The sequence below is a fragment of the Hyla sarda genome, chromosome 9, assembly GCF_029499605.1.
Source record: "Hyla sarda isolate aHylSar1 chromosome 9, aHylSar1.hap1, whole genome shotgun sequence".
Lineage (NCBI taxonomy): Eukaryota > Metazoa > Chordata > Amphibia > Anura > Hylidae > Hyla > Hyla sarda.
In genome coordinates, this window is record NC_079197.1 from 106,574,907 (window position 1) to 106,588,845 (window position 13,939).

General features: G+C 41.2%; 1 protein-coding gene across 1 annotated transcript in view; it reads left to right on the plus strand.

Annotated features, from left to right (window-relative positions):
• The window catches only part of IL1RAPL2 (interleukin 1 receptor accessory protein like 2), a 1,150,952-nt gene that overhangs the window by 1,115,776 nt on the left and 21,237 nt on the right, over positions 1–13,939 (plus strand). Inside the window, exons 9-10 of the mRNA XM_056540576.1 lie at positions 2,919–3,062; positions 12,341–12,511. Of these exons, the coding sequence (XP_056396551.1) occupies positions 2,919–3,062; positions 12,341–12,511 (315 nt within the window). The remainder of the gene's footprint in view (positions 1–2,918; positions 3,063–12,340; positions 12,512–13,939) is intronic.

A 13,939-nucleotide genomic window follows, 5' to 3' on the forward strand; every position in this document is an offset into this window, starting at 1 on the left:
CCTATTAAAAGTTTGAATCACCCCCCTTTTCCCATAAAAAAAAACACAGTGTAAATAAAAATAAAAATAAAAATAAACATATATGGTATCACCGCATGCGTAAATGTCCGAATTATAAAAATATATCGTTAATTAAACCGCACGGTCAATGGCGTACGCGCAAAAAATTCCAAAGTCCAAAATAGTGCATTTTTGGTCACTTTTTATATCATCAAAAAATGATCAATAAGTCCTATCAATGCAAAAATGGTACAGTTAAAAACTTCAGATCACGGCGCAAAAAATGAGCCCTCATACCGCCCCATACGTGGAAAAATAAAAAAGTTATAGGGGTCAGAAGAGGACAATTTTAAACGTATTAATTTTCCTGCATGTACCGTATTTATCGGGGTATACCACGCACCGGCCTATAACACGCACCCTCATTTTACCAAGGATATTTGGGTAAAAAAAGTTTTTCACCCAAATATCCATGGTAAAATGAGGGTGCGTGTGTGCGCGTGTATACCCCGATACACCCCCAGGAAAGGCAGGGGGAGAGAGGCCGTCGCTGCCCGCTTCTCTCCCCCTGCCTTTCCTGGGGTCTAGAGCCCTGCTGCCGGCCCTTCTCTCCCCCTGCTAGGGGGAGAGAAGGGGCAGCGGCACCCATTGCCGGCGCCGCTGCCCCGTTGCCTCCCCCCATCCCCGGTGGCATAATTACCTGGGTCGGGTCCGCGCTGCTGCAGGCCTCCGGCGCATGTCCCCTGCGTCATTGCTATGCACGGCGTGGCGCACTGACGTCATGCGCCGCGCCGTGCTGCGCATAGCAACGACGCCAGGGACGCACGCCGAAGGCCTGCAGCAGCGCGGACCCGACCCAGGTAATTATGCCACTGGGGATGGGGGGAGGCAACGGGGCAGCGGCGCCGGCAATGGGTGCCGCTGCCCTTTCTCTCCCCCTGGCTGTCGGCGCCGCTTCTCTCCCCTTGGCTATCGGCGCCGGCAATGGGGCGCCGGCACCGATAGTCAGGGAACAGAACGGGCAGCGGTGCCGATAGCCAGGGGGAGAGAAGGGCCGGCAGCAGCGCTCTAGACCCCAGGAAAGGCAGGGGGAGAGAAGCGGGCAGCGACGGCCTCTCTCCCCCTGCCTTTCCTCAGGGTGTATCAGCGTATAACACGCACATAGACTTTAGGCTAAAAAATTTTGCCTAAAAAGTGCGTGTTATACGCCGATAAATACGGTAGTTATGATTTTTTTCCATAAGTACAACAAAATCAAACCTATATAAGTAGGGTATCATTTTAATCGTATGGACCTACAGAATAAAGATAAGGTGTAATTTTTACCAAAAAATTTACTACGTAGAAACGGAAGCTCCCAAAATTTACAAAGCGGCGTTTTTTTTTTTCAATTTTGTCGCACAATGATTTTTTTTTCCGTTTCACCGTAGATTTTTGGGCAAAATGACTGTCGTCATTACAAAGTAGAATTAGGGGCGTAAAAAATAAGCTATCATATGGATTTTTAGGTGCAAAATTGAAAGAGTTATGATTTTTTAATGGCAAGGAGCAAAAAACGAAAGTGCAAAAACCGAAAAAACCCTGGTCCTTAAGGGGTTAAATATATACCTCCTATGTTTTGAATTTGAAAAAAATCATATTTTATTTTTCCAATTAAGAGGGGTTCGGTGAATGTGTATATGAAACTGGTGGGGTTCAGTACCTCCAACAAGGTTAAGAACCACTGCTCTAAATAGTCTGTTATACTGAAACGGATACAATAAATCTACCAGATGGACTTTCTGGCCTTTCAATGTTCGAGAAGCTCATTGTTGTTTTTGCAAAATGAATTTTGAAGTAATAGTTTTTTCTTTGGTTTTGCATGTACACACATATTTATCATACACACATATTTATCATACATACATATTATCAGGTGGAGGGGGGGTTGATACAGTTGGCACACAAAACCAAAAAACCACTTCAGAACCCCATTTTATTTGTTTTCTTCTCTCTTCTCCAAAGGTAGGTCTGTGAGTCATGCTGTTTGTGGAATAAAAGGAGACCTTTTTAGATCTTCAAAATTATTTTCCATAAAGTGTATTTTCATATTTATTAGTGGCATGTCAATCATAGTGACTTTATATTTTATGACCATAGTAACCAATAGCTTAAAGGGGTACTCCAGTGCAAAAAAAAAAAAAAAATCTAATTAACTAATGGCAGAAAGTTAAACATTTGTAAATTATTTCTATTTAAAAATCATAATCTTCCCAGTACTTATCAGCTGCTGTATACTAAAAAGGAAGTTGTGTAGTTCTTTTCTGTCTGACCACAGTGCTCTCTGCTGACACCTCTGCCCACACCAGGAACTGTCCAGAGCAGGATAGGTTTGCTATATGGATTTGCTCCTTTTCTGGACAGTTACTGACACAGACAGAGGTGGCAGCAGAGAGCACTGTGGTCAGACAGAAGAGAACTACTCAACTTCCTCTGGAGAATACAGCAGCTGATAAGTACTGGAAGGGTAAATATTTGTTTAACTTTCTGCCACCCGTTGATTTTCTTTTTCTAATGTTTTCCAATGAAGTATCCCTTTAAGAAGAAAAAAAAAAAAAAAAAAAAGCTTGATGCTATGTTGGGCTTGGATCATGTAAGCATATAACATAGTGTCTGTATGGGTGACATATCTCTGGGGCCTAGTTATTGCAGCAAAGTCTGGAAACAAATGAAGTTCAAACTACTTTTTGAAAAACATTTGTAGGCCTGAAAAATGCAGCATAAAAAATGCATTGTCTAAAAAATGCCAGTCTATCATCGTTTTAGATCCAGTTGCAGTATTGCAGGTCATTGACTATTATGGCGTTGATGCTTTACGAATTATCAATATCTTATTTGCCTATTTAAGCGTTGTTTATATGTTTTTTTCTTTTCCTTAGAATTAAAGTATAACATGGAACTTGCTGGAGGTCTAGGTGCTATCTTCATTGTATTCATTTTGCTCCTCACTATCTATAAATGCTACAACATAGAAATAATGCTCTTCTACAGACAGAATTTTGGCAGTGATGAAGCTGCAGAAGGTACGTGGTGTTTGATATTGTCTTTTTATGTGTTTTTTAAGCAATGAAAAGTGGCCATTGGGGTTCAGGCTTTCATCATGTTGGTACTAGAAAATGGGTATCTTTTCTATTTTTCTCTACTTTTTTTAGACATGACACTGACTAAATATTTCTAGGATGCTTAAAATTGCAATTTTTAATGAGTATTCTAGCTAATGTTCTGAAATGAAATTGGACATCACTGCTGTCTTACTGCATGATGAATATACCGTACTCCTATAAATAAATCACCTCAACAGTATGCTACATGTTCACAGATAGAAAAAAAAATCCTTTACACAATAGGTAGGTACAATCTCATAATAAATGTAACTTCATTATATTCATACAAAATATCAATAAATAGGCCATAAAAATGCACAGAAAAATTATAAACACATCCTACAGGGAAATTGCAAAGTGCACTAGTGATAAGTGATCAATATTTAGAAAAAATATGTAGTAAGAGGGAAAAATAAGTACAGAAGATATTTCAATATAAGTAATACTGTATATACTCCAGTATAAGCTGACCCAAATATAAGCCGAGGCCCCTAATTTTGCCCCAAAAACTTAGGAAAAGTTATTGACTCGACTATAAGCCTAGGGTGGGAAATACATCATCCCCCCCATGTCATCATCCCCCCCCTGTCATCATCCAGACCCCTGTCATCATCCTCCCCGCCCCCCCCTTCATCATCACTGCCTGTCAATCCCTTCACCAGTGGTCTTCAATCTGCGGACCTCCAGCTGTTGCAAAACTACAACTCCCAGCATGCCCGGACAGCCATTGGCATGCTGGGAGGTCCGCAGGTTGAAGACCACTACGGCCTTTGTCATCATCCAGACCCCCCCCCCCTCCCCCCGCTTTTTGTTTTGTACTCACCTACCCTCGGTGGGAAGGAAGGTTAAGCTGGTCCGGGCCATCTGTGCTGCAGGGACCGTCTGGTGGGAAGGGATAGTCATTCCGGGCTTTCCTTTTTCACCGGGGGGCCCTCTTCTCCGCTCCGGGCCGGCCCCCGACTAGTGACATTGCCTTGAGGACGACACACAGGGACGTTCATGCGCAGGGAGGCTGCCCGGACAGCCGAAGGCTGCACCTGCATGAGATCCGTACACTGGTTTTCTGGAGGTTTCTTTAAATGCCTGTATAACTGAAGAGTGTGGACTTTCTTAAAGGGGTACTCTGGTGGAAAACTTTTTTTTTTTTTTTATCAGCTGGTGCCAGAAAGTAAAACAAATTGTAAATACTACAGAGGAAATTATTTTATTTTTGGAACACAGTGCTCTCTGCTGACATCATGACCACAGTGCTCTCTGTGGACACCTCTGTCCATTTTAAGAACTGTCCAGAGTAGGAGAAAATCACCATGGAAAACATATGCTTCTTTGGACAGTTCCTAAAATGGACAGAGATGTCAACAGAGAGCACTGTGGTCATGATGTCAGCAGAGAGCACTGTGTTGCAAAAAGAAAATAATTTCCTCTGTAGTATTCCGCAGCTAATAAGTACTGGAAGGTTTCAGATTTTTTAATAGAAGTAATTTACAAATCTAAGAATTAGGTGCAGCTCACAACAGAAGGACCGAGGTAATTAAAGCTATTGCCGGACCCCACCGGCAACAGAGTAAAAATGTATTCAAAATAATAGCTTATACCTCTAGGACCTCACCAGACTTGGTGCATAATGATAAAGGTGGAGATAAATTAAGATATATCAGCGTTACTCATAACATTTTTTTAATTAAATATAAATAGAATAAGGATAAAATATTAACACATTTGACTGACACTACCATATGATAATCCCACTGGGCCCCGTGGGATATCAAACTAATACGAATGGATGTAAGAAAGATGTCCAATTTACTAGTGCTCCGGTATGAATGAAAACCCGCAAACAAGAATTGAAGTCCTGTTTTGTAGCAAAGTGAGTGTACTTGTAACATAAAGTCAATCTCCAGAAAAAAGATACAAATGATATTAAAAGTATCTCTCACCACTGCTTCTGGCGGCTTGATAGTCCTTTGCTGTGGGTTACAGCCCTGCACTCCTCTCGTGCCCCGATAGTAGGGGGGCACTGCAGTCTCCCGTCTCCCTTGCAGCCCCGATGGCAGGGGGGGCGCAGTATGATGTTACGTGCCGCTGGCTCCGATGGCAGGGGAACGTGATGTGATATTCTGTACTGCAGATTGCACTCGCTCACCGGCTGTCTGTTGATGGTATTGTTCTGACACTCCGGCAAGAGTGTCAGTCAGCACGGGAGCGGCAGTAAGTCCGGCGGCAATGGTGCGCTTGGGAGCGGCAGGTGATCCAGGGATGGCGTCCCACGTGGAGACCTGAGCTGCAGGAAGTGTAGGCTGTGGGATATGGTTAAAGGTAGGGTTGCCGACAGGCAGGGCGGAATACGGCTGGGTTAACTCCTCTGTTACCGGGACCTGTGAGTTTGCAGGCAGACACTAGTAAAGACTGTGTGAACAGTGCCAGACACCTAAACGTGTTTCGTGGTGCTGGGAATTGTAGTCCTCCGACCCCTTCCTCAGTAGAAATGTGTATGTACATATACATGTATATACACATGTATATACACATTTCTACCAATATCTCAATATCCAACCAACACAAAATGATCCCTGCACTTATTAGGCTGTCAAAACAGAATTATTCATGTAAATCTCTGCTCTTTCTAGGCTAAGTAGTGAAGTAGGTGGCACTGCTCTGTGATTGACAGCTATCTGTGTGTATCAGTGTACATATAGAGATAACTTCCAATCACTGAGCAGGACCACCCACTTGACTATTTTGGTAATTTTGAGACAATAAATCAAATGGGTGATTGACAGCTCTGTCTACATGTACATTTATACACACAGTCAACAACTGGGCAGGACCGCCCACATGACTACTTAACACAGTATGAGATGAAATTTACATGAAGAATTGACAAGATCCAGGAACTTTTCATCTCCTCCTGCTTTATAACCTGATGCCTGCAGATAGGACTGCATTTCAGCATGACAGGTTCCCTTTAAAGAGAAGACTTTGCAGCTACATGGAATATAGACCTCTGTCCATTTTAGGAACTGTCCAGAGAAGTAGCAAATCCCCATAGCAAATCCTGCACTGGACACTTCCTGACATGGACAGAGGTGTCAGCAGAGAGCACTGTGGTCAGACAGAAAGGAAATTCACAAATAAAACTTCCTCTGTAGTATACAGCAGCTGATAAGTACTGGAATGATTAAGATTTTTGAATAGAAGTAATTTTCATGCATCTGATGAAGGGTCACATGACCTGAAACGCGTGATTTTGCTTGTCCAGGAGATTTTATCGCATGTACTTGAGACGTCCATGTCGAAGTTTTAACTTGGATTACAATAAGAAGTTTATCATACCGCTGGCTCCTGCATTTTTCGTCCTGATTTACAAATTTGTTTAACTTTCTGGCACCAGTTTATTTAAAACAAAATGTTTTCCAGCGGAGTACCCCTTTAAGGGTTTTCTGCCATAAAGAATGTTAGTTTGAGGGTTTGCTGCCATAAAGAAGTGTGGTCAATACTTTAAGGGTCAGGTTGTTTAGTTATGCAAATATTGACTGGAACCATTGGGAGAAAAATATGCTAAAAATCTCATGCAATTTGCACCAAAAAAACAAACAAATGGAATACCTTATGCACCACATTTTTTTTTTATTCCTTTTAGGCACTTTTGCATCTCTTAATACGAGGGCATCGTTTACCGGAGAGCATGTGAAAGAACATGTAGCGTAAATATCCACAAATGCACTAAATTTTGGTACATTATTTGGATTTGGACTAAACCTAAGCCAACTAATAGATGGGGCAAACCTTGACTAGACCGTCTAAAGATGCACAGGCTTTTACATTTAAGTCTGACTTTATACTATTGTCACTAAAAGGAGCTCTATTGGCAAGTCTGCCGCAACGACGGGAGTTTAACCCCTTAAGGACTCAGGGTTTTTCTGTTTTTGCACTTTCGTTTTTTCCTCCTTACCTTTTAAAAATCACAACCCTTTCAATTTTCCACCTAAAAATCCATATTATGGCTTATTTTTTGCATCACCAATTCTACTTTGCAGTGACATCAGTCATTTTACCCCAAAATTCACGACGAAACGTAAATATACGTCCTGCGTCGTTAAGGGGTTAATGGAGAAAATAAGTGCATGTACTATTTTTTTTTTCCTCCGGTAAACTATAGGATCCCTGACGGACCCCATTCATGCCAATGGGAGATTCTGGTGGAGTCACTTGTTCTCTGACCTGTTTTGGGAGCATTTGGTGCCAAAAAGAAAGCAGAACCGGACAGGTCACAACAGCAATGTGAACATAGGCTTACATTGTCTTTATTTATGCCAGTGTTTGCCTCCAGCTGTTGCAAAGCTACAATTTCCAGCATGGCCGGACAGCCGAAGGCTGTCCGGGCATGCTGGGAATTGTAGTTTTGCAACAGCTGGAGGCACGCTGGTTGGAAAAACATAGATTTAAAGGGGTATTCCAGGAAAAAACGTTTTTTATATATATCAACTGGCTCCAGAAAATTAAACAGATTTGTAAATTACTTCTATTAAAAAATCTTAATCCTTTCAATAATTATCAGATGCTGAAGTTGAGTTGTTTTCTATCTGGCAACAGTGCTCTCTGCTGACATCTCTGCTTGTTTCGGGAACTGCACAGAGTAGAATAGGTTTGCTATGGGGATTTGCTTCTAAACCGGACGCTTCCCGAGACACATGTCATCAGAAAACACTTAGACTGAAAACTTCAGAAGTTCATAAGTACTGAAAGGATGAAGATTTTTTAATAGAAGTAATTTACAAATCTGTTTAACTTTCTGGAGCCAGTTGAGATAGATATAAAAAAAAGTTTTTTCCTGGATAACCCCTTTAAGCATTAAACACTCTTTGAAAAGTACATTTTCCATACAGAATTTTAGCTTCTAGATTAAAAGAGGAATGTTTGCATTCACATAAGTAAAGAGAGATCTTGACAATATAAGGTATTGCATAACCTTTTATAACATTATGATGAATATTTTTATACAAAAGACCGGACAACCCCTCTAAAGGAGTTCGGAGCTTTTCATAGTTTTATTATTTCTTAACTCTAAAGCAATTCCAGTTTTATAACTAGTCCAAGGGCAAAAAAATAAAAATATATAGATAAAAGAGGGTCACTGCCTTTGAAGACACATAAAAGTGTATTATTAAACAGGGGGCAACCAGGAGCATAGAGAAGGTAAGTCCCGGAGAAATAATAATGATACCATCTCTTTCACATTCTCATGTATTTAGCAATACCAGTTATATGGGAGGCGTTCGAGCAGAAGAACTTCCCAATTCCGACTCTCTACATTGTGTGGTTACACAGGGCTAAGCTTATGTCAACATTCTAAAAAACACAGAGCCGAGAAACCATTTATTACGATCTATTTTGCCTTGAGCTACACATGCTGTGCCAGTCACAGATACTGCAGATGTTGATACAGCAATGTAGCAATTATTCATCTTGAAAATTATTCTATTTGTCAAAACATTACTATAGTCACTTCTGGGATACAACTTTATTACTGTAAATGTGACAAAAAAAAATAAGCCATGATAATACAGGGGAAGCATTCCCTTTTATTATTCCTTGGATTTCAAGTGTTATGAAACTAGAGGTTTCAGCAGGGATGTAGCTATAGGGGGTGCAGAGGTAGAAGGCGCTTCGGGGTGCTGGTACCTAAGGTGTCCTCAAAGCGCATCTGCCTCATAAGAGACCAGTATTATAATTGGCACATGAGGCCCTGTTGCAAGTTTTGCATCAGGGTCCAGAAGCTACAAGTACACCTCTGGGTCGGAGCATGCCTTCCAGGAATACTGAAGTCTGTGGATCCACAGCAAGCAGAGCTACATGTCCCTTATCTTTCTATCAAAACTAAACTTCAAAACTTAAGTTTGTAAAGGAGCAAATCTGTTAGGATTTCCCTTAGGAATTTTGGTTGGAAATTCTGATGCTGCAGAAACCAATTGCTGGCAATCAGAATTCGCTGCACAGTGCACACTACAGAATTTCAGCGGCGGACATCTCGCTGCTGAAATTCCGCTGCCAAAAGAATGGGTTAACTCATTCTTTAGGTGGCATCCGCTCTGCAGACACTGCCTTCTATGGGGACGGCAATGTCCGCACGGTCCTAGCACCGACTGATTCGGTCGCCGCTGGCTGCACTTGGAAGCTCCGGACTGATTTTTTTCCGGCCAGAGCTTAGTAAGTGTGAACCTAGCCATAGAGTAGCTTCTTTTAGCAACATGTGATGAATACAAGCAAAGTACCTCAAGTACCATAGTTAGGCAGCTTCAAAGCAGAGAAGTAGTTCAGTCAATATTTAGGATAGTCGGAAGGCAAAGTCAGAAAAAGAAGAAAAAGATCTATAGAACAGCTTTACGCAGAACAGAAACCTCATTGCCCAGGCTCAGACCAGTATAAGTAGGTCCTTGAGTAGCTCAGGAGAATAGTCATGAGAGGAGAATGGCAGTCAGCAGGACAGTGGATGAGAAGATCAGCAGAAGATAAAGAATGTTAGAGAAAGAAGCAGCGGCGAAGAGCTTGGCATGATGGCATCCTCCTATCATTCTCATGAGATGATTTGTACATGTGATGTGAAACGAAATTTACATATTTACGTAGGTTTAATTACAACCTTATGATTAACCACAGATCTTGACGTCACTGACAAACTCCGCTCTGGCACTGTACACCTGTAGATGTAATGTATGCAAAGGATAACAGCTGTCTAGATAAAACATCTGTTTCATCTTCCCACCAGTGTGGAAGTTAACCCAACAGGAAACCCTTTAATGTGTAGTTTTAGTAACATATTGGCCAAAATGTATTAATCTGCCTGAAACCCTAATTGTCTGGTTTTTCTCACAGCAACCAATCACAGCTCAACTTTCACTTTACCAGAGCTCGTTAAGATATGAAAGTTGAGCTGTGATTGGTTGCTGTGAGAAAAAACAGACAATTAGGGTTGCAGATTGATAAATCTGATATACCTGTATTTTTCGGCGTATAACACGCACTTTTAAAACTTAAATTTAAGGCAAAAAGTCTGCCTGCGTGTTATATGCCAATAAGTCTTCTGGTCACTGATTTAAAGCGGCCGCAGCAGCGTCTGCTTGTTAAGTATTAACAGCACGTCCACGGCCACTTTAAATCAGTGACCAGTGGCGTCTCCACCCCGCTCTGTCACTTGTTTTCTCCCGCACTATCCACAGGTACTGGTGTAGTGGATAGTGCGGGAGACACTGATTAAAATGAGCCCTACCTTGTCCGGATCTGCGCTACCTTTTAATCAGCATCTCCCGCACAATCCACCACACCAGTACCTGTGGATCGTGCGGGAGACAAGTGAGTTTTACTTTTCATTCCCCCTCCCTCATCATTCCCCTTTTCCCTGCTTTTTATAGTTTTGTTTGTTTTCATTACCTGTCTGCGCTTCGGCAGGTCAGGCGGAGGGTCTTGCGGGATCAGTGAAGCAGATGAGTTACGTCCTCTGCCAGCTTCTCTGTGCGGCATCACTGACGTCACTTTTCATTTCCTGTAGTCGCCGCCGAAAAGTGACATGCCGCACAGAGAAGACGGGAGAGGACGTAACTCATCTGCTTCACTGACCCCGCAAGACAGCTGAAGCGCAGACAAGTAAGGAAAGGGGAAGAGTGGTCTTCAACCTGCGGACCTCCAGATGTTGCAAAACTACAACTCCCAGCATGCCCGGACAGCAGTTGGCAGAATCCTATTGAATACAATGGGATGCTGCTGCTGCAGAATCTCTGTGCGGAATTCCAATGCGGAATTCTGCACGGAAATTCCGACATGTGAACATAGCTTTATTCTTAGATGGTCAGTCTTCACATGCACTAAATTTCTCACAATGTGTCAAGATGTTTGATAAATCTGTCGCATCTGTAGACTGTCTAGTTTGCACTGTCTATTTTAGGTTATCAACAAGTATTACCTTTATTAAGTCCTAAACAGTGCATGGACATTTTTGCGCATGTGTACACATCAAATTTGAAGTCAAACCCCTTTCCAATAAGCCACAACATAAAGTTTCTGTTATTTTCAGGACACTTTGCATGTGTCTTAATTTCTATGTATAAAACAGTGCAAGAGAATCTTGTCCGGCTACTGCAGGATATGTATAGAGACCACTAAGGACAAGTGCATAGGTGAAGACTTGTGGCGCTGAAGATGTGTAGGTGGTGCTCTGGCTTATAAAGGTGCAGATCCAAATACAAATTCCATAGTAAATAAAGTCAGCGACTCACCAATTTTCTTGACTTTATTTACTATGGAATTTGTTAATTGCTATGTGCCATAATTCTGGTGCATTTTGGCTAGTAGTAAATCTTCTCCTGTAATTTGGAAATAGTATCACCTTAACTTTGTATTTAAATGTCATAATCAAGAGCTGACATTAGCAATAGGAAAACCTTGGCAAATGCTAGGACCCAAAGGTGTTATTGATGGAGGCCCACTATGACTGTATCACCTACCGGTCTACATAGAACTGAAGCCAGCCCTGGTCATCATAGCTGTTGCTTTCATCAATGTGGGCTGAGAAACTGGTCAAGTATGGCTAACTCTCCATAACAAATATTTCAATAAATTCAGTGGAGAAATGACCATAATATTGTACTAGAAGTAGTATACCATTGGGAGTCTACCGAACATAATATAAAGTTCTGTTAAAAATTGCCGGCTGAGCGGCAGTGTGATGTAACGGGCACGGCCTTCTACCTGGTGCCAAGCCCGTTTACATCATTGGCCAAGGGGGAGACATCTCTGTGGCTGTCGACTAGCGAGTGCAGTGTTACGTCGCCCAGAAGCTCAAGCATATAGGATAAAGAAATATTTTTAATGGAGTTCTCCTTTAAAGAGGTCCCTGATCTCAATTCCCATGTGTCAAAATGATGAAACCAGGGGAGTCTTCGTGTTTCCAAAAGCAGAATAAACTGCAACATGGTCAACCTACAAGTTGTATACAAGTTTGACAACAAACATTTCCAAATCCGGACAAAATTGGATGACTAAAGTGATTGCATTATTATATATCATTACAGTAACACATACTGAATTAGGAAAAACCTAACATTCAGTACAAGCATAGGTTTGGTTATCACATTGATTTGGTTTATCACATTGAATTGTAATGTTTCTGCTGTTCTAATGTTTACTTTTGTTTTCTTTCAAAGACAACAAAGAATACGATGCATATCTTTCATATACTAAAGTGGATCCAGATTCATTAGATCATGAAAGCAAAGAAGAGGAACAGTTTGCACTAGAAATTCTTCCAGATATCCTAGAGAAACATTACGGATACAAGCTATTTGTTCCAGACCGGGACATGATCCCCAGTGGAAGTAAGCCTATTTGAATTTCCTCTTTTTAACTTGATTCACTGGGACTTTGGGACTAGATGCAGAATTAGCACCATGTATTGAGAACTGATCTTAAGCTTTATTAAGGGTAGGGTCACACAGGACTGAAATGTTGCCGATTTGTTGCAGATTTTGTCTTCCCTATTAAAAGGTATTTAAAATCTTCATCAAATCTGCCATGTAAACACACCATAAAGCATATTAAATCTATTTTACAGTAATATATGGGGTACATTTAATGATAAAAATATAGTAACATAAATAACAATGGAGCTTTTGTTGAGTTGTCTTAACAAGAAAAAAAGTGATGCCTTGTACGGCAACCAGTGTCCTTGTTTTTCTAACAAAAGTGTATCGGCTGTGGTAGGTAACAAGACTACCTTTTCCAAGATGGATGTTATACCGAGGGCACACGTCCAGACTTGTAAAATATAGTGTTTAACTTATATTGTTTTTAGTTGTCACCCCTGCATGTCCCTTTTCCAACCACAGTAGTAACATTGTTACTATGCCTACAAAACACTGTATGATAATAAAATCACTTGTCACAACCATATAGCTCCAATATACAGTACACATCATATCCACATACCACATACATAATACTTTAAGGGTGCAACACACTATAATGGTAAGTTGTACCAAATGTTAACTATTTTATAGTGATAAAAATACTCTGAAAGAGAAAATTATTTTCATACATCTTTAGATACAAAGAATATCTAATCAGAATCCTTCCATCTCGTACAATGATGTCTTGGCATAGAGCTCTTGATTTCAAGCACTGGAAGAAATGCATCAGTGGCAAATTGTCCCAGTTATTTATAAACCTAAAAGCCTTGTCACATTCTACCTTTGACATTTTTTAGTAAGATGACCGTCTACTGCATCTTATTTATTGGTACCGTGCCTAGGAACCTTTTAGGGGCTCTACTTTAAAAGGCCGTGTTGACTTTTGTTGCAAAAATAAAACAAAGCTGTCTTTTATTAGTGGTTGGAGTTCAGATTAATATAAGCTTGTTAAAATGGGTATTTCTGTCTCATGAATTTATGGCACATTCCACCTTTGTGTTCCTCATTTATTTGGAGGATGGGGGTCTGTCAGTGCCGAGCTCCTTCCCTTCCTCCCAGTCTTGACTTCAGTAAGTATGGTTATCATTCAATTGAAGCCCATGAAACTGGCATTAGCAAGAAGGGTTCAGGAGACTCTTAAAGGAAATCTGTAATCAATATCACCTGCATTAACCTGTCATACAGGCTTATAGTGCAGGTGATACTGATCAAAATGATACTTACAGTGTCCCGAACAGTCACTTCGTTCTGCCGTAATTCATTGCTTGGGACATGGGTAGAGCTACGAACCCTGCTCCGGGCACTGTGACATCATCTTTGCCGGTAGCCGATCTCAGC